This window comes from Ascaphus truei, chromosome 4 (assembly GCF_040206685.1).
Source record: "Ascaphus truei isolate aAscTru1 chromosome 4, aAscTru1.hap1, whole genome shotgun sequence".
NCBI classification, from domain to species: domain Eukaryota; kingdom Metazoa; phylum Chordata; class Amphibia; order Anura; family Ascaphidae; genus Ascaphus; species Ascaphus truei.
In genome coordinates, this window is record NC_134486.1 from 42,603,856 (window position 1) to 42,625,600 (window position 21,745).

A 21,745-nucleotide genomic window follows, 5' to 3' on the forward strand; every position below is an offset into this window, starting at 1 on the left:
TACAGTATATAAATGTTTTTGAGGGTGTACATGCTGTAAAGCAAAAATCAAATGTAACATGCATCATCTCAGATGTGTTTTTTTTTAAAGCAGATTAGTGCGCGCGCGCATGCGTGTGTAAACCTGAACCTATATGGTCAGTGAGTGTTAGAAAGTGCAAACGGTAGCGCAGATGGTATAAAAAGAATTGATTTAATGGGCATAAAGATCTAAATGTTACCCTCACGGCAAAAACCTTCCAACTAATGTGGTAAGTGTTTAGTGTGGTATTATAACGTGATAAATGCTTAAAGCAATCAATATATTGTATGTACTGTATATCTTTATTTATATAGCGCCATTAATGTGCATAGCGCTTCACGGCAGTGCAATGGGAATACGTGTATTGCTAGCCTATTGGAGGAAGGATTTGTGGCAGAGCTGCTTTCCAAAAGAAATCAAATAAGGAGACTGTTTATAATAGCAGAAAAAGAAAGTGCATGCTCCAAAAATGTGTATATATAAAGATCATATATTTGGGTTGATTCAGGAATTTCTATACACAACTACACAATTTATTATTGAAACATATGAAATCAAATAGTGACACACAGTCACTAAATGGTTAAACATGGAGTAAAAGTCCTCCATAAAACCCACTCCGGAGAGATCAAAATGGTAAAAATATAAAAAGGACACACAGGCTGTTGGCTCGTATGTGACACAAATGCTCTCCAAAGGTGGAGACCTGGTGCTGTTGGAATCTGCACCAAAAGTGGATAGATCTCCTACCAGAATAGATGTTACATTGGAAGGCACACAAAGAACCCTACTCTGTGGGTTAATTAAGGCACTGGTGTAAACCTTCCATTTTGATCACTCCGGAGTGTTTTTCTGGAGGACTTTTACACAATTTTTAACCATTTAGTGAATGTGTGTCACTATTTTATTCCATGTTCCAATAATAAATTGTATGGTTTAGTGTATAGTAATTCCCAAACCAAAGTGTGTGTGTGTGTGTGTCTCTCTCTCAATATATAGGCACTTCACTAGTAAAGACAGTAGAAGCTGGTGCAAGTCCCATATAGATAAACAGCATACAAAGCCAGTGGTGAAGTGGCAAGGAGACAACAGTACACAGCAATATCACAAAAAGAATTATATTGGTATAAAAATATACTTGCACATATAGGCGACGTTTCGACTCCAGAGAGGGGTCTTTATCAAGGGGGGTACCCATACACGCCCATGCACACACATACACATATAGATATATAGACATACACACACACTATAGATAGATCTATACATACACACCACATATAGAGATAGATAGATATACATACCACACACACTGAAAAAATAAATATATATATATTATACACACACACACACACACAAACGTACACACTGTGTGTATGTATATGTATCCGTCATCGGGTCTTATTTTACTTTTATCGCTGCAGTGGAAGTGCTGGAATATGACATATTTGTGGTGGTTTAATTCTATCCAATTTTTTTTTTTACAGACAGCATTTTTCATCTGAACGAGGATGCATTTAATTACAGATCACAGACTAGTTTAGATCGATATCCACTGGACCTGAATTTCATGAACGGCACAGTATTAAACGGAAGTGTTTCCAGTGCTCACAGCATGAACTCCCTCAACCGTTCACAAAACTTCATGCAAGCGTCCCCAATGTCATCTAATCTTAGCATCCCCGGAAGTGACATCATGAGAGTAGATTACATTCCCAGCCACAGGCACAGTGCAATTATAGTGCCTTCCTATAGACCAACGCCAGATTATGATACTGTAATGAGGCAGATGAATAGAGGCATTCTTCCCATGGATAGTCAAAGTCAATCTTTAAGAAACCTTAACATTGGAAATACACATGCTTACAGACATCGGGAGAACTTGGTGTACAGTCAGCCTGAGATTCAGGAAAGACATGCGTATGTGGCACAATATGGACACCAGGCTAATTACAGCAACAAGCCTCTAAACCCCCCTGAGCAAACAAAGCCAAGTAATGCGACTTCAAATCAAGCTACTGCTAAAGCCATTTCTCATACTGTTAGTACACCAGAGTTGGCCAATGTGCCGCTGCAGACAAGTCAAAGCTATAACACTGCCCATATGTTAAGAAACTATTTGTCTCGGCCACCGCCTCCATACCCACCACCTCGACCTGCTACCAGCACGCCTGATTTGGCCAGCCATCGCCATAAATACGTCAGTGGCAGTAGCCCTGATTTGGTCACTCGAAAAGTTCAGCAGTCGGTGAAGACATTCCAAGAAGACAGCTCTCCTGTCGTTCACCAGTCTCTCCAGGAGGTCAGTGAGCCATTAATGATGGTTAAGCATCATCCAGCTGTAAACAAGCGGCACAGTTTTGAAGTCATTACTAGCATGGTACGTGGAATGGAAGCTATGGCTTTGAAGACATTGAATGCACCCTTGCCACGCAGGAATACATTGCGAGAGCAGGTGCACACAGAAGAATCCATGCAAAAGACCCATGAAGTTCAACAACTTCCAATGTACCATCACAAGAAAACAATTTCGGATGCCACAATGTTAATACACAGTAGTGAGAGTGAAGAGGAAGAAGAAGCTCACAAATCTGTACCACATAACTCGTCCATCCATGGAACAATAACTTATAGTGCTCAGTTGCAGGCTGCTTTGGCCAGAATACCAAATAAACCACCTCCGGAGTATCCAGGACCACGGAAAAGTATCAGCAACGGAGCATTGAGGCATGAACCAACACGTATTTCTGCTGTAATCGCCAGAGCCAAGGCCATGAGTCCAAGGCCATCACAGACTGTCGGTGTCTCTAGAACAGAGCAGGCAGCAATAAACGGGTCTTCTCTTGGCCCATCCATTTCAGAACCCGATCTTACCAGTGTAAAGGAGAGGGTTAAGAAAGAACCCGTGAAGGAAAGGCCTGTATCTGAAATGTTTTCAATTGAAGATGTCATTGTTGAAAGAGAAATAATGATGAGAGTGAGTATCGACATGCACACTTAAATGTGTTACTTGGTGTTCAGTAGTAGAATAATTGCATATATATTTTTAATTTATCTACGGAAGGATTATCTTTTCTGAAAGATGATATCTTGAGAAGGATGAGTCACATAAAAGCCAATATTGAGCACAACACAAAAATGTTTAATAGTTTGGCGCATTCATTTGTCTTACTATAATATTCCAACTATTCCAACAAATATTCCATTTTACAATAATTAGAAGTCACATAAATAATTGCTTTGTGGCTTGGTTTTGAGGAGTTAAATTGGCATTTTGAAACATTTTTAGAAGAAAAATAATATTCTTCCTTCATTGATGATTTACAGAATACAAAAAAAACCAAAAAAACCTGCGACAACCATAAATAATCATTTAGAGCACCCACATTTTGTCAACGTATATTGCATGTTTCTGAACCGTTAAAACTGCAGTTCTACTTCGGGAGATAATTTGTATTTGTGCAAATTGCCTTTGCCGTTTATTAATATTTTTGAAAATTCCTTCCGAAATGTTCAGTTTTGTAGAAATAGTGATGCAACAAAAAGTTTCAGGGTCTGCCTAGTGGTTTTTTTTCCAACTATTTCATGACTCGTTTCCCTGTAACTTAGAAATTACTGTTTTATTTAATCTCTGTTATGCACGAGTGAATACCTACATTGCGTACTCCATGATATGGGTCATTGCGCATTTTGCACGCAGTCTCCAACCTAAAATGCCAAAGCTTTTGAACAACTTTTCAATGATGACATTAAAAACAGGGATAAAGAAATAGGTGTGAGATGGCTGGGTGCTTTTACAGTGCTTTGATCTGAATTATAGGCGACGGCTCCAGAACATGAAACAGTACATTGTCTGGTGGGTTTGGCATGCTTAGAGATTTGAACTAGTAACAGTTACTGAAGCCAACATTTACATAAATATTTACATGGAATTACAGTAAATATAAAAATGCCACTTGGGGTGCATTCACATGTGACGGGTCTGCAACCCTGCTTCCACTGCAGCCAGGGATTCTGGGAAATGACATGTAAATGAGCACACACTGTCACTTTTTTGCTTCATGTCCATTTTAACATGGACCCCTATAAACTTATGCCTGCCGCATTACACAGCTTTTCAGCACAGCCTGGGGTTATAGAAGTGCATAGCCAGTAAACCTTTAAAATGTACATTGAAATAAAAACTAAATCAAACAAATGTGACTTATAGCTCACATAGTTACTTCATTACTTCACCACATTATAGGCAAGGTACAGTACATGAAACATTAATCAGCTGAAGCCTAAGTTTGCTACCAAATATTTAGTGTCCAGTTATTGGAAAACGGAACATTAAGAGTGTAATTTTTGAGGCAGTTTTCAGGGCCATACAAAGTATGTCAAAACAGACAAATAAAAGGACTTTAGGGGAAAAGGCTTTATGGGTCTATATATTAAACACTGACATTTTCACTGCAAAATCGCCCCAAAACGGCATGCAATTTGACATGATAAAAATGTGGTGTTTTCACCGTATTCATTAGGAATTATCTATGCATAAAAATCACACGCTTTGGCATCTGATTTGCATACAACTCCACACAATGTGATGCAAAGTGACGGAAATCTCGCCTCTCAGGTAGGAGAATCGGATGAGCAGGTGTTGGCCTCATTTGCATATAACTTTTTCCTACCACCTGGGACTGCACGGCCAGAACCAAATTTACGTAACCCCACCTCCCCCCCATTGGTTTTGCTATTGTTTTTGACAGCCCTGACATTGAGGCGCTATAAAGATTTTCAGAATATATAATAATGCAGGGGGAATACTTCAAATGGCAAAATTGCCTAATGTATGATGATTGATCTTCTTCTAATCGTACGTTTATTGATGGGCTATTATGGAGTATAAGGTTCGAAACGAATCATCCGATTTAACAAATTCAAGCACTACTTTGGAAGGCGGATCTGCTAAAGGTTTGTGCAAATTGATCAGGAGATATTTGAAAATACAGGTCTGGATTTATTTTATTAATTGTGATCAGCAACATTGCCCGCATCAGCCTGTTTTTGATCGTAAGATTTAAACCATTCAAATATTTGCTGGCAAAACCTGTGAAGATGGGGGGAAAAAACGAAAAACCCATATATTTTCTTGCCAAAAGAATTTAGAAAAGAAAGAGATGGCCGCCCTGGAGGCGCAGAAGAGGCCGTTGATGTTGGCAGCATTGAATGGGCTCTCTGTTTCCAGAATTCCCATGCCCGAGGACAGGCAGGATGACACAGTGCCAATGGATGAGCGGGTAAGATGTGTCTCCGTTCAGCATTATTTATTTTATTCTGCATGTGTAAATCTGTGGGGTTTTCCGGTCCGAATGCATCTAGTTATGATTTGTAATGGGTACTACAGGTGTCTCGCGCATATGATGCACGTGGTTGCTGTAAGTTTGTGACCACCTCCGTTTTATACAAAATTGGCTTTGCTGCCTAATCTACAGTATGGTAACGGGCACTAAATTCAAGAGGTAGAACATCTTCAGAGGGGGGGCTTTCACGTATGGTAGGGATGGAAAGTGGGCATGGAGGAGGGGTGCCTGGGCAAAAGACATGGGGTGTAGCAATGGATGAAATGCAGATTGGGGACCAGAGGAGTGTAAAACAGATATAACGAAATAAGAACAGTCAAAGTTGACATCTCATCTACTCGAGCATTGTTTTAATAGGAATGGCCATTATCTCCGAGTTAACGCCGTATACATGAAGGTAATCATATGCAGATATAACGGCTGTAATTCAGCTCATTAGTGTAGGGATAACGTCATCGTATTTCAGGATAATGAAGTGTTCTCTTCAAATAATGTGATAGTATCTAGGTCTTGGTGATACTTCCATCCAGACACTAAAATAGGACTTCTGGGGAGGGGAGAAGATGGGTTATGGGTTGGGGGAGAAGGGAGCATTGACTTGTAAACCTCCAAATGGATTAATCTATATTCCACGTGTGGAGATGCCCAGGCAATATGCCAATTTGAATCTTTGTAATATATACTTCAGATTTCAGTTAACGAATTTCCCAGGTAAATATGCAAATTTAAATAATTTGAATATATTTGCATATTTCTGTTTCCATATTTTCCAGGTATCATAGGTGTTCACAGGTACATCTATGTGGCATATAGGTTTATCTATTCAGAGGTGTATAAGTCAATGGTGTATCTTTCTACCTCTCTTTCCCTACTCTCCCCTTCCTTTCTCCTTCCTCCCCCCTCTCCCTCCCCGTTCTCCCCTCCTCCCCTCTCCCTCCTCCCCTCTCCCTCCTCCCCTCTCCCTCCTCTCCCTCCTCCCCTCCTCCCCTCTCCCTTCCCCCTCCTCCCTCACGCCTAACCTTCCTCTCCCCCCCTCCAAGTTGCCTCACCTCCCTTACCCCTCCCCTCCATTCTTATGTTGTTGGAGGGAAACAGAGAATTTGATGACAGATAGGAACCACTTGGCCCACCTACCTGTTGCAAATAATTTTTTTCTAGATGAGAAATTAAGGATCTTAAATTCCCTTTCCTCGTTGCTGGATCGCAGAGCTGCACCCTTCATCATATATTGTAACCCTGCGTTTGTGTTGCTCACGTACATAATTTAAATACCATCTTATAGAGCAGCGGTTCCCAACCTTTTTTACATTGTGCACCTCTCTGCGAACCCCTTATTATTCAATCTTATTTCCCACTCGTCGGACGATTGCTAACAAAATAGTTTGACCGATTCGAAGCAGTCTAGTGTCCTGTGCTCATAGAGGGAAACGCGCTTAACAAAGCCCCAAACTGCACTTCAATGTGTGCGGACAGCATGGGTGGTATAGCTGGAACCTCTCGCAGTAGGAGTCACGTCCCACAATACCTTGCCACTGTGGATGCAAAGCATTGTGGGGAGAGACTTTGGAAGCTGCTGCTTTAGTTGACAGATATACCACCAACTCAAAGGTGCAGTTTGGGGCCTTACTGAGAGCGTAGACCCCGCAAGGGGATACAACATTACATTTTTGGCGAGCGAACCCCGGGGGTTCCCAAACCTCCTGTTGGGAATCACAGATATAGAAGGTTGCTTAAGTGGAAACAAAAATGAAGGATGTCACCATCCCATGAAGACTTGCTAAAGAACAACACGTGAGGGGGGTGGATGGAATGGTGTTAAGGTAGATGTTAAAATCAGAGTAGGGTCTTGTGAGGCGAGGAAGAGAATGAGTAGGGATATAACAACCACACAACATCAATGTTTATTACATTTGGGCTGTCCAGAGTCAGTCTTCTAGTGCGCTAAGGTATCTTATGAAAAAGAACTGTTTAATAAATATGAAATGAACCTTCGCAAGACAAGATTTCAGTATATTGCACTGTTTCTTAGAAAATATTTGTCATTTTTTTGCACGTACTAGAGTAATGAAACGTAAAACATAGTTTTGATCACATTTGCAATCAAACAGAAGTTTGTTTTTACGCAGTTCTGCAAAATGACTTTTTGCCGTTGGTTGAGCGAATGCAGCCAGGGAAAGAGCATTACAGGGTGCGATGTGATCCCGTGGGCAAGTCACGAGCTGGGCCCATGCATTTTCTTTGCAGACCTTGCAGTGTACGACCTTGAGAAAGAAGCTGGAGGAGGGGATGGTGTTTACCGAGTACGAGCAGATTCCAAAGAGAAAGGCGGATGGTGTCTTCACCACGGCAATGTTGCCCGAAAATGTAGAGCGCAGTCGCGTTCGGGAAGTTATTCCTTACGAAGAGAACCGAGTGGAGCTTGTGCCAACCAAAGACAACCATACAGGCTACATCAATGCTTCCCATATAAAGGTAACATCGGGTATACTGGGTATATGTCCAATTTGGCAATTATTAGAGAAGCAAAGGAGCTTTTACAAAACCTGACCAATGAAAGGGATATCAGATGTGTATATTACGTATGCATTTTTGCTGGTTGTCATACCTTTTTGGTAGCACAACATGAGATGATATAATAGTCTAAAGAAATCGCACAGGTCTTGAATTAGTGTGACCGTGATCGGGACCTGTGAGGCTTCAAAAGCTATGTGCGCTATCATTTTATCTGCGAAGAATTCTCATTTTGGTTTACTAAACACGTCTGTCTATTCTAACGTGCATGTTTTATGTGCTAAGCTGTATTATACTGTAGTAGGAATTTGCGCACACGGTTTTGCTTTTACAATTTTTAGCATATCTAATAAATTACATTCTGAACACTTAAAGTGTAACTCCAGTGAGGGATGTCTGATGTCTGATTTGACAATTGCAGCCAGAACCCCCTAACCCCTCTACACCTGTCCCCTTATCTTTATTGTGTATTTGAGGACAGGGATGAGCTGAGTAAAGAAAACACTTGATTGACAAACCCGTCTGGTCCCTTAGAAATGTAATTTGTAAATAATTTCCAAAGAAGCAAAATGACAATCTTTGCTTTTTAGCACTGTTAGATTAGTCTAAGACGGCCAATTAGAGTGTTTAAATGGTATGACAGGTTGCTTGGCCAGCCACATGGCCGCACGCCTTTAACCCATGCGGTGTCTTTGGAATACAGGTGGCAGTAGGTGGAAAGGAATGGCACTACATAGCCACCCAAGGACCTTTGCCTCATACATTTCACGACTTTTGGCACATGGTGTGGGAGCAGGGTGTGAATGTGATCGCCATGCTTACAGCTGAAGAGGTTTGTGCATTTACATTTAACTTGGGGTTAAATAAAAAAAAATGTGTCTGTATTTATTGTGTGTTTGTCTTAAGAAGACAACAAAATGCGATAGGACATGAACCCACAAGTGTTTCTCCTCAATAAAGCGGTTAATCCCCCTAACTTCTATTTAGTATTCCATGGTGAAGATTGTGATTTTTTTTTTTGATTTTTTTTTTAGTGTGGAATTGTGTGTTTTTTAAACATAACAAAGATATATTTCCAGTGAGTCCTAAAACGTTGTTTTCTTGTGTTTATTGGTGGAAACTCGGATGGTCTCCCGTTGCCAGTCCGTTCGCAGACAGCCCCTCGCATTCCAGCGTTCTTATCGACTGTAACGGCTCCAGTAGCTGTTATTCTCCTAGAACGGTCCTTTCTTATAATAGGTTTCATCTCTTGCCAAATGAAACAGCGAATTGTTTCCACTGCCGTCTGGGGTCGGTGCGCTGTGTTTTTTCAAACCGCAGCACAACATCAGTCACCTGGGGTCTGTTCAACTTTACGATGGGAGCACAGACTAGAGCCATTTCCTTAAACAAATTGATTATTTTTCCTCTACATTTTGTGTTTTTATCTATTGTATGATGTGTTGCCAGTGAGTGTAGATTCGACATCTGTCCACACATTTTGCTCCCCACTCAAACGTTTTAAAAGGAAACGTGTTGTTTTTTTTAATGATTTTGGAAAAGCAGAAGAAACCCTGTTCCTTTTGACAACAGCCGTGGGAGCAGTGAATGCTTCTCACAGTATAGAGGCTCAGATCGAGCGGGGAATGTGCGTACAGTAGGTACATGCACACTTGCCAATTGCTACAACTTATTTGTTCACAGACCTCTTTGGTGTCCTAAACTAGGGGGGGGGGGACCAACTCCAGTTCTCACGCCCCGCCCCAAAAGGTCAGGTTTTCAGGATATCCCAGCTTCAGCACAGGTGGCTCAATCAGAGGCTGTCGAAGACTGAGCCTCTGATTGATTGAGCCACCTGTGGTGAAGCAGGGACTGATTGAGCCACCTGTGCTGAAGCAAGGACCGCTTGGGCGACCTGTGCTGAAGCAGGGATATCTTGAATACCTGACCTATTGAGGGGGCTTGAGGACTGGAGTTGAGCACCTCTGCCCTAAACTACACACTTTTGGGGGCATTGCTAATGAATATCCAATTTGCACATCAAATGTATACACTTCTATGAACTCTTGTTGTTGTTTGTATAATTTTGTATTCCTCTTTTTTTTTTTTTCTTCTTTTTTTTTTTACCCCCTTTGTTTTAATAAATTTTACACTATGAAGCCTGCGCTGATAGTTTAATATATATATATATATATTTTTTTTGCCACTTCTCATGTATCTGTTTCTATTTCGCAGGAAGAAGGAAGAGCGAGGAGTCACCGTTATTGGCCTAAGCTTGGATCCAGGCACAACTCTGCTACTTACGGAAAGTTTAAGGTGACCACCAACTTCCGTACAGATTCTGGTTGCTATGCGACCACAGGGTTAAAGGTCAAACATCTTTTATCAGGTCAAGAGAGGACCGTGTGGCACCTGCAGTTTACGGATTGGCCAGACCATGGCTGTCCAGAAGAAGTCCAAGGATTTTTGTGTAAGATTTTAAGAACATAATATTTCCTCCTCTTCAACACTCTTGTTTTACATGTTGCCCGACATTTTCTCGTACGTTTTTGTTTCACAGCCTATTTGGAAGAGATCCAGTCAGTGCGTCGTCATGCCAACAGTATGCTGGACACGAGCAACCACTGCAATCCCCCCATTGTAGTTCACTGCAGCGCTGGTGTTGGGAGAACCGGTGTGGTTGTTCTGACAGAACTAATGATTCGGTGTTTGGAGCACAATGAGGTGAGGGACATTGACCAGTATTTTCACACACAGAAATCAGACCGGAACTTGGCATTTTTTGTAAATATATATATATATTCTGGAACCAGGGTCACATGTAGGATATGAATGAGTCCAGATAGCTTAACTCGTCCCCTTTTGAAAGCACACACTCTGTCTATTTTCTTCAACTTTATTGTGGGAGTTACAGAAATAAAAGGTACTTGTTAATGATGTTATTGGCAGAAATCTGTTGTCAGGAGAATGACATATGGCTCGGAAGGTGTTCTGCAGTGAGAGAGTGCTTCTCTAAGATGAAGATGCCTTGTTATGGGGGGGGAGGTCAAAAAAGGATTGCCTTTGCAGAGGGAGTGAATGGAAGAAGGGTGTAGTCACTTAGGCTGCTAGTAAGGAAAGGAAGTACAATTTTCCTGTCAGACAGGAACTGTCTGAGGACCAATTTAACTACCAGAAAGGGGCAGGGGAGCTGGGCTAAACCAACCTTATGGCAATAAGCAGTGGTCGACAAATCACCAAAAAATCTACTCGCCGAACAAAAAAATCTACTCGCCACCTAGTACCACACGTGTGCTGCTTAGGCCAATAGGAGCTCGCCACGATGTTAAATCCACTCGCCCGGGGCGTGCAAATGTATAGGTTTGTCGAACACTGGCTATAAGGGTTGGGAGGTTGCCAGGACAACCAACTAGTGGCTGTGTAAAGAGGAGATCTGTAACGATAATGTAGCAGTTTACACAGCTCTGGCTGCATCAGAGCAGGGAAAAACATGCAACTTTCCCTGGGGAGAGCTGAGAAAATGTATAATCCTGTTCCATATATATATATATACTAGCTGAGAGACCCGGCGTTGCCCGTGAGTTAAATTTCCTGCTCCCTCCTCTCCCCCCTATTTGTGTGCTCCCCCTCTCCCAGCCCCCAGAGGGAAGGAGGGACAGTGGACAGGAGGGGGGGGGACAGTGGACAGGAGGGAGGGGGGGCAGTGGACAGGAGGGGGGGGCAGTGGACAGGAGGGGGGGGATAGGAGGGGGGGGGACAGAAGACAGGAGTGGGGGGGATAGGAGGGGGGGGGACAGAAGACAGGAGGGGGGGACAGTGGGAGGTGAGGTGAGTGAGTGCTGGGGAGGGAGGTGAGGCCTTTTTTATAAGGGGGCTGGTAGCCATGAGTGTTTATTATAGACAGAGGGTGGCCCTCACCCCACACAAAGCATGTCCGCCCACTCTGTGTGACATTGACACACCGACTGGCTATGTCTGGATTCTGATTGACCCCGCAGCGTGGGTAAATCCTGTAGCCTCTCTGATAGAGGGAGCAACCGTCACGCGCCGAGGGGGGGGGAGGGAGGCAGGGGGTGAGCGCTGGACAGTGACGGGTCTTTGGGCGGGAAAACACGCACCTGACAGGAGCTGGGCGGGAACAGACCGCCTCAGTATTGGCAACGCTGCCATCTTGTGTGACCTTACGGGAGTGCCCAGCAGAGGGGGTGAGAAGTAGTGAATAATTTAACAGTTGAGCAGAGCGTATAGAGATATGCCGGTGCGGAGATATGCTGTTGCGGAGCGCAGATAGAAAACGGGACATAAATAATTGGTTGCTGTTGCGGAGCGCAGATAGAAAACGGGACATAAATAATTGGTAAGTGCGTAGGTAAAGCAAGAAATGCACAGCGTGGCTGGCGGTGATGATTTAATGAAAATTAATAATATACTTTACACAGGATGGGGAATAAATAGAAAACGGGACATATTGTGAAAGTGGCCATTGAATGTAGCGACACTTGTGCATGAGCGTATAGAGAAAGGGAGATTTGAGAGGAGCGCATAGAGATATGCATGTGCGGAGCGCACATGTCAGTTGGTGTTGCGGCCATTTTAGAAAATCTTAATGAAACAGGACATATTAAAATGTTGTGTGTGTGTGTGTGTGTACACACAGGGGTGAGAGTGTGAGATGAACTTACCAAGGACTCTGCAGGGGTTCTGTGGGGGTATGCTGTCAGTGCAAGTGTGTGACAGTGAAGTAGGTGTGTGTCAGTGATGTCAGTGTAAGTTTTGCCCAATGACAGTCGTGTGGGCGGTGTGTGTCACAGTGGGGCGTACCTCTTGGGCAATGACAGTCGGGTTGGCCACGGACCAATCACATTCACCGCAGCTAGTACCAACCTTTGATTTTATATATTAAGATATATATATATATATATAATTGATTTATTTATTTTTCCACCCACCCTTTAAAATTCATTGAAAATCAGAGAATGGACCTTGTGGTTTTAACCCTGATAAATAAATGTAAGGTTGGGCACCTGGGAAGCGGCAATCTGAATGCTACCGGTAAGCTGAATGAGGGAAAAATTAGATCAATCTCCAATGAAGAATAATTTTAGGATTGCTTGTCGATCGCAGGTTTGGCCATAGTGCTCAATGGCCTAGATTCACTAAAGGTCGATGTTCACAGTATTCACTAAGCATTATTTCTTCATAAATGGTTAGCAATATTTAATTAATTTGAGACATGAAAATTGCATCACGCGATCCAATTCTTATGGGGTGGAAGATATCACACTTTTCCGTAGGCTTATGTAATAGGATTTCTTACAAAACCCCATTGTTCCAAATTATTATTCGACCCCTTTAATGGCTGAGGCTACCAATGCATTACAAGGGAATGTATACAGGCACCAAAGGGATTAATATGCAACATTAATACCCTACAAATAAACTAATAACTGCACTGGAGTTGAGCACAGCTGCTTTAAAAAAGCAACCAGTCTATAAAAGAATTTCATTCTGTTTTCTTGCAATTTCAGAGGGTAGAAATTCCAGCAATGTTGAAACATCTCCGAGAACAAAGGATGTTCATGATTCAGACTATTGCACAGTATAAATTTGTCTATCAAGTGCTCATCCAGTTTCTTGAAAGCTCCAGACTCATATGATATGTTTTGAGATCGGAACCCCCGTGTGACGAATACTCAGAGAAGACTCCTGATCATATTCTGCCTCCGACACTGTTTTTTTCTTTTTTTTTTTTTAAACGTCCGTCTTTTTGCGTCAGGACCTCGTGTTCGGAGAGGTCTGGTCTCTGGCGACCCGAAAAATGTTTTTTGTACAAGTTAATTTATTTTTCCTGAAATCGTTTTAGTAATTTATGTAAGAAGTTGAATATCTTCTACATTGAACCACATTTTTTTTAATGTAATATGTGTATGTTGGAAGTGGTTTTAAGATATTTTTAATCAAATGTTTTTGATTTTTATATATTAAGGCAATTAATATAATTTTATATAAAGTCGTTTTTTTTTTTTTTTTTTTCCGAGTTATTGTGCCAAAAAACATGTCTTTTATTGGATGACAAAGTTAATCCTCAATCTCCCTTCAATTACCTTTTATCTAGGTAAAGTAATGTAAACCGTGCATTTACGTTTTAAGGTCAGATCATGTTGGCAGAAAGTGTAGGCACCACATTACAGGTTATAGAGTATATACAGGTAGTTTACTGACTAGTGTTCGGATTAAAGTATCATGTTATACAGTTAACTGAAACTTGGTGCGTCAAAACATACAGTTTGCTTGACTACTTGGTCCAAATATGCTGGCTAAGAATAAATATGTCCTGCACGAATAATACATTATTCAGAGCTGGTAATTCACCCAAAATGCTTTTCTGTTGAACGTTATTTGCAGCACTTGGATGTGTCTTTGAACAAAGCTATACATTCTCTTATGTGGATTGGTATAGTGAAGAAAGAACTCCAAATGTAAAGGGCTCATCATACTGTAGCATTTCTAGTCCTAGAAGCATCCAAACTAGGGGCGGCCAACTGTAGTCCTCAAGGGCCACCAACAGGTCATGTTTTCTGGAGATCCCTGCTTGAGCACAGGTTGCTGAAATCAGTCAACGACTGGGCCACCTGTGCTGAAGCAGGGATCTCCTGAAAACCTGACCTGATGGTGGCCGTTGTGGACTAGCATTCTCCACTCCTGCTCTAAACATTCACATTTGCAGGGTCCATCAAGTAGGTTGCATTTGTTCATACGAACAGCCAGGTGAGTAGGAGCTAAGGGGCATATACTGTACAGTGCTAATGTGTTAAATACGGTAGGCCATTAGGGTTACATTTGACCATGTGAGATTTCAGCTCCTAATTGCATACGTTCAACCAATGTTAATTCCAAGCAATGGGTCAGGTACAGGAATATAATTTTTACACAAATGTCTCCCTTTCTCCCTGTGACCATTTGCATAGTTCGTGCTTTTCTAAATATAGGAGATGTGCATATAATCATTGTTACCAAAACGAGCAGCACCAAAATGCATCCAATGACTTTGGGAATCCAAGACCTGCAGTTAGCTAATGATTAAGAGTAAAATGTTTGAAGGGGATAATCTATTGCGATCTGTTTCAAATTGCTATGTTTGCATGAAACGCTGCTTTACTGAACGCTGGCCAGACATTATGTATTGGGTCTGGGCACACAATTGTATTCAGTGCATAGTGGGCAGCTGTGATGGGGTTTTAGACCAAGACTAAAACCTTCTTATCCCAAACTAAATTAGGATTTACTTGCTGTAGTTCAGGAATTATCATTCTACATGCCTAATACATATAGAAATTGAAACAATCTATAGTGAAACATTTGGCGGGGTCTGTATATGAAGGCAAATTGGTGCAGTTCCGTTGATGTATGTGGAGCAATTTTTTGCCTTACAATTGCTTTACTACACCTGAGGCTTGGACACACTCACACTCTCTCACTATATGTGAATATATAACACACTTGTTATCTACTCAGTTCATCTACTTATTTTAAATTCAGATTTATTTGTCCACCTTTTAATGTACCATTGTTTTTTTTTGTTTTGTTTTCTAGCACTGAATATACACTTCTCACTGAAAAACAACTCTGTCATTTGCAGGTTTTTGCTACCTACATTTTAATCCAACCCAAATTTTCGTTAGGTTATGTAGATCCCTTTTTAATATACGACTTCTGTAAAGGTGTGGACTGCCCCTGTGTAGTCCTTTTCATTTAAATTGTGCCTGAAACTATGAAAAAGTACTATAATATATAATTCCCAGATCTGCATCTGTATGGGGGAAAAAATCCAGCCAAGAATTCCTCAAATGTATGTATGCAAACAGCTAAGTGTGTGTGTTTGTATATCCACAGTTTTGATGCGTTTAGATCTACTGTATAAAGATTTTTGAAGCGGTAATACAATGATTTTAATTAGATGTTCACACAGTGGCGTAACTACAATTTTTGGGCCCCCCTGCAAAACCGTTTTAAAGGCCCCCCCTCGGTCACTCTCTTAGCCCCTCCTCTAACTCTCCCCCTTCTAGAACTCTCTCCGCTCCTCCTGTAACTGTTCCAACACCACCTCTCTAACTATCCTGTTCTCGTTTACTCTTTCACCCCCTCTCGCTCCTCTCTAACTTTCTCTCCCTCCTCTAACTCTCACACTTCCCCCTCCCCTTTCTCTCACCTTAGCCTCTCCCATTCGATGCTCCTCTGTAGCTCTCTCACTGTTCACAATCCTCTCTAACTCTCTGTTCCTCCTCTCTAACCCTCACACTCAATTCCCCCTCCTCTCTTACTCAATTCCCCCTACTCTCTTACTCAATTCCCCTTCCTCTCTTACTCAATTCCCCCTCCTCTCTTACTCAATTCCCCCTCCTCTCTTACTCAATTCCCCCTCCTCTCTTACTCAATTCCCCCTCCTCTCTTACTCAATTCCCCCTCCTCTCTTACTCAATTTGCCCTTCGGAGGTGGTTTAGCAAAGAACCAAGAGCTTGGTTCATTTTTAAACCATTACACCTTAGGCCTCGGGCATGGTCAGCGCCCGTGCTGAGGCGCGCTGCTGCTCGGCACTGAGCCCATGCAGCCGCAATGAGAGCGGCTTTAGCAGGGGCTCGCGCACGCTTCCGCACGCCTGCGGAAACGTGTCTTAAGAAATCTTTAGTTTTTGAGCTCGCCGGAGCGAAAGGCCGGTCACGTGAGCGATTCGCCCAATGAGGGCGAACCAGCTCCGTGACGTCACTGGCCCGCCCCCCAGACACGCCCACGGACGGCGCGCGCTCTAAGGCCAGGGAAAGCACTGCTTTCCCTCAGCCTCAGTGCGCCTCCGCGCGGCTTCAGCCTCTATGGACTAAGCCTTATGGTTACATACTAATGTAGTAGGCGTCATTATTTCCCTATGGAAACGCAACATATCCTGTAATAATGCAGAATATCACATCGTTTCTATAGGAATCACAACATATACGACCACATTCCACCAAAAAGAAACAATGGAACTGCTTATATTGTATGTGTTCTTTATATAGAATGTGATATCGTCAGAGTTAAGCATATACATTTCCAGCATCAGTACGGCTACTAGAATTCTCCATGCCTAATAGAGCATTTTTTTTATGCAACAGAAGTTTAACTTCAGTTCAGCATTCATTTTATTTAGACCTGTAAAATGTAATTTGCTGAAGTGTCCTGCTCATATTAAAGATTACCACAGGTGAACAAGCCAAGGGGATTATATACAGGCATACCCCGCATTAACGTACGCAATGGGACCGGAGCATGTATGTAAAGTGAAAATGTACTTAAAGTGAAGCACTGCCTTTTTCCCACTTTTGATGCATGTACTGTACTGCAATCGTCATATACGTGCATAACTGATGTAAATAACGCATGTGTAACAGGCTCTATAGTCTCCCCGCTTGTGCACAGCTTCGGTACAGGTAGGGAGCTGTTCAGGACGTGATGACAGGCGCATGCGTGAGCTGCTGTTTGCCTATTGAGCGAAATGTACTTACTCGCGAGTGTACTTAAAGTGAGTGTCCTTAAAGCGGGGTATGCCTGTATACTGTTCTTAACTGTCCAGTCTCGTATAGGACCCGCAAGATGGCAGCATTAGGGGTCTTTGGTTAAATATGTATGCTTGAAAACAGACATCTGAGGAGCATAAGTATTTTAAATGGCTTTTGATAGATGTAATTTACATCGGGAACACTAAAGCAGATATGGGTTAATCTGGTTTAATCTATCTCGCCAAAAAGTTAAACCCACATTTAGCGGTTCATTACAATCCCTGCCCTCAATTAAATTTCTTATCTTGTTTTTTTGTATTTTTTTTTTTAAACTCGTCAAATATATTGACTAATAAATAATGTTCTTCGTTATATATAGGCTGAAAAATAAAATATTAGGAAGATTCTGCAGTGCCCGCTGTGGGGACAAGAGCTGCCCCTCAATGGGGCTGGGGCCACTGCAAGGGGTGGCTGCCGCACTGCGCGGCCATTTTTTCCTGCAATCAGGAAAATTGTGCTCTGTACTAGCGACGGAGCGTTGGGCCACCCCACCCGGCAGTTCAGCCAATGAGGGCGAAGCTGCTGGGTGACATCATGGCCACGCCCCTGTTCTTTCCCCTGGTCAGCTCACTGCAGACCGGGGAACCTGGCAGGCGCGCGTGCAGCGCAGACAGCGGGGCCTAAGGCTGCGCTTATAGTGCCGGCGACGCTACGTTGCGGCAAAACATGCATTATCACCGTCGCGTGCGCTTATAGTAAGCGCGGCGCGACGGCTTGGTCGTGATCGCTGGAAGTCATCTCTATTTGATTTCCCAGCAACCGTCACCTGACCGTCGCCGCCCCCGGTACTATAAGTGTGGCCTTAAGCATCAGCTCTCGGTACCAGACCACTTTTTCAGGCTTTTTTTTTTTTTATACTAGTGTGGGAATCAGGAGGGGGATCTCCGGATCTGAACCGTGTTATATTCCGCTCTAGGGGTCCCCTGGTTCCTGCGATGCAGACCAGTAACGGACCACCGGTACTTACTGGTTTGTAAATCCCCTCCCACATCACGCGGGCTAATAGAAAGCTGCTACGGATTACATTGCGTCCTTTTACTGGCCCTCATGACATACTGTAGGAGATTTAAAGTGCCATTTTGTTTCCCCGGGAGGGTGGGGGGGGGACACTGCAGCGTACTGCTTTTGCCTGTGTGTATTTTGGAAACCAGGGAATCCTTGGATCGCATCCTGGTTTAAAATAAATAAATAAGGGGGGAGAGAACTTCTTGAATGGCGTTTTTCTTTTGACGTGGGTATCAGCTGTAGGTTTAGATATTTATTAATGTACACCTCATCAAGAACATTCATTATGAAATATCCAGGGGGGGGGGGTTGATTTGTTTTTTTTGTTATAACACATGCCCAGATCATACGATTTGCTGCTGATAGGGGGTAATTGCTGCCTTCGACCTACAAATAGAAAGTGATAGGGGATTTAATTGAGGTCTGTTGCTTTAGGGAAATTATGGGGCATGTTTCAATATATAGAAAAGTGTATTTTGGCACAATGCGTAATTATTTATTTTGCCATGGTTATATCACTGTAAGAAGCTAGTTAATACCATCTAGTACCAATTTATAACGTCAGACATTTATGCTGTCATACTTGGCAGATTTGTTTAGCACAATAAAAGGGCGGGTGAGAATGTGCAACAGTGATTCCGAATTCAATACATCCCATTATATTGCATGCACCGGGAAATGACTGACACTTCCCAAGCTCCAAATTGTTGCCCGTGGTGGGATTTTGGGAGGAAGCACTTTAGTACACTGATGTAAAGACCACAACATGAAAATGCCCTCGTTTCTCTCCAAAGGTGGCTGGTTACATAGACTGTGTGTCTATCACTTGTGGATACAGTGATTTCCATTTGAAGCAGACAGAGGGGTTATGGCACCTAGGACCGGAGTTGATTATTTTTTTGGCATAGTGACTCGAGTCCAAAAGCAGAGTTTAATACTTACTATTCTGATATATAAATATTTTTGCACTACATTTTTTAAAATTCTGTACCCTGAATGTTCAATGTAATTCACATTCACTAGCCAGTTTGTTTTATTGATTGAGTCGGTTCGCAATACCCATGACCAAAAGAGGTTTGATTTTTTTTTTAACGCATTTGTTTAGGAGATTATCCTGAATTCTATATAACAGTATGCAGTAGGGTTTTCCTTTTGGTTTGTCTGAGTTTCCCTGTGTTCCCAGTCATTTTATCTTGTACTGTAGACAGAAGGGCGTTTCCTGAGCAGGTTCCCATTGTGTTGCTTTCTCTCAATTGATCAAAATTCAGACCTTTCAGATCATTATATTACTTAGAGAATTGAACGGGGGTTGGATCACATGCTTACAATATGTATAATTACTAATCAGATACTATATCTGCTAAATGAGTTAAATCCATTTATTATGTACAGTGTGTCTGATAAATGTGTTATCTGAATTAAACACCCCTTCTTTTCTATGCATTCCATACACCGCCTTCTTCTGTACACAGCAATATCTTAATGTAGATATACTGTACAAATGAGCTGTGTTTTGGGGGTATTGATACTGCAGTCTTCTAAACAAGTGCTTCCCTATGCATTATATTATTATAAGTTGCGGTTTTCCTTAACTTGTAGGCTCATTTCCCCCATCATGTATATAGATCAGGTTTGACAACTTCAGTCATCAAGGGCCATCAACAGGTCAGGTTTTCAGGATACCCCTGCTTCAGCACAGATGGGGCAATCTTTAACTGAGTCGCCTGTGCTGAAGCAGGGATATTCTGACGACCTGACGGTAGCCCTTGAGTACTGAGTTGCCCATTTCTGATATAGATGCTACTGGAAATCTTACAAGTCAATGGTTTTCTCATTGCAATGTGTAATCCCGGGACCGGGCTTAGTATATGGCAGCCAAAAATGGAATATATAGAAACGAGACGTTTGTTACATACCAGTATATCAATTCCCAAATCATTTGGTGCGACTGTCAGCCTTTGTGCCAACCCACTGTTCATGTAATCCGCTGTATAGACACCCCAACTTCCTGTTTGATGGCCATTTAGGAGAGACATAATCAGAGTGGCAGGAAAAATAAGGGCAGCGAAAGTCAAGACTGCAATGCTAAACTTTCAAACAATGAAAAATATATATACATTTTACCCATTGTACCGATAATTGCAATTGACTTAATTGGGTACTAATTTGGAATGCCAGTCCTGATAGCACCATGTGTAGGAGATCGTTTAGGGGTGGCCAACTCCCATCCTCAAAGGCCACCAACAGGCAGGGATATCCATAAAACCAGACCTGTTTCGTGGCCCTTGAGGACTGGAGTTGGCTAGCCCAGTCTAGTGGTTTTTATCAAGCTTTTTTTGTTTCAACTATGCATGTTTTTTTTATATTGTATATTATCAGAAAATAAGCTTATGCTTTCAGTTTCTATGATACATATAACACTGTGACTACTTTGAACAGTATTTTTGCACTGTGCTAATTTTACAATTAAATACTTGTGTACATTTTCTCGTTGATTAGTACATCTTTCACCTATTGTACGTTGCAATTTCATTATATTCAGTAGCTTGGTGAAATATATACATCACCTATGATCAGAAAAGATATATATTTTTTTTATTTCTTTTACCTGAACACTGCTATTTATGTATATATTTGCTCTTTGTTAACCATCACATTTTTTGGTTCCCGTTAACAAATGTGTGTTGTAAAATGTTGTTTCTGCGTGATGTTTACATTATGCAATAGCTTTTTTTTTTTAATAATAAAAATCTGATTTTTGTATGTTATCATTATTCCTTTGAAAAACGTCGTTAAAAATTTTTTTTTTTCCGTATCTTCATGTCACTTTATCCAATCATGATACTGAGCCCTTAATAAACAGGCTTCCAAGCATAGATGACTGCCACTGATATTATATGGGACAGTGTAGGTGATTCAGTACCCTTAAGACATCATTGACAATATATTCCTCATTGGAAGCTTGAGCCCCTCCCATTGCAGTCTCAATCATTCACAGTAGTAATAACTTCGTAGCCTTCAGTGGAGTCTTAACAATTTTATTTATATATTGCTTTTCTCCCACTGGGACTCCATAGCACTAAAGTACAAAAGGGCGCGTGGAGGGAAGGGAACAATTACGGTTATAAAAGACCAAACACAAGGGAAGATGCAATACAGGATGAGAGGGTACTGTCGTTATTAAATGCCTGGGTAAACGGGTAGGTCTTGAGCTTTTTATGTATAGATTTCCAGAGAGGGGGCCTCTCTAACTGTACAAGGCAAAGAGTTAAGAGCAGTGTGGTTTAAAACTC

General features: G+C 41.9%; 1 protein-coding gene across 3 annotated transcripts in view; it reads left to right on the forward strand.

Moving 5' to 3' along the window:
• The window catches only part of PTPN14 (protein tyrosine phosphatase non-receptor type 14), a 119,128-nt gene extending 97,954 nt beyond the window's left edge, over window positions 1-21,174 (forward strand). For all 3 annotated transcript variants that reach the window (XM_075595627.1, XM_075595630.1, XM_075595628.1), the window contains exons 13-19: window positions 1,509-2,998; window positions 5,166-5,303; window positions 7,611-7,838; window positions 8,581-8,709; window positions 10,092-10,326; window positions 10,417-10,580; window positions 13,385-21,174. In XM_075595627.1, coding sequence (XP_075451742.1) covers window positions 1,509-2,998; window positions 5,166-5,303; window positions 7,611-7,838; window positions 8,581-8,709; window positions 10,092-10,326; window positions 10,417-10,580; window positions 13,385-13,513 — 2,513 coding nt within the window. In that variant the 3' untranslated portion in view covers window positions 13,514-21,174. The remainder of the gene's footprint in view (window positions 1-1,508; window positions 2,999-5,165; window positions 5,304-7,610; window positions 7,839-8,580; window positions 8,710-10,091; window positions 10,327-10,416; window positions 10,581-13,384) is intronic.
• The last annotated feature ends 571 nt before the right edge of the window (window positions 21,175-21,745 follow it).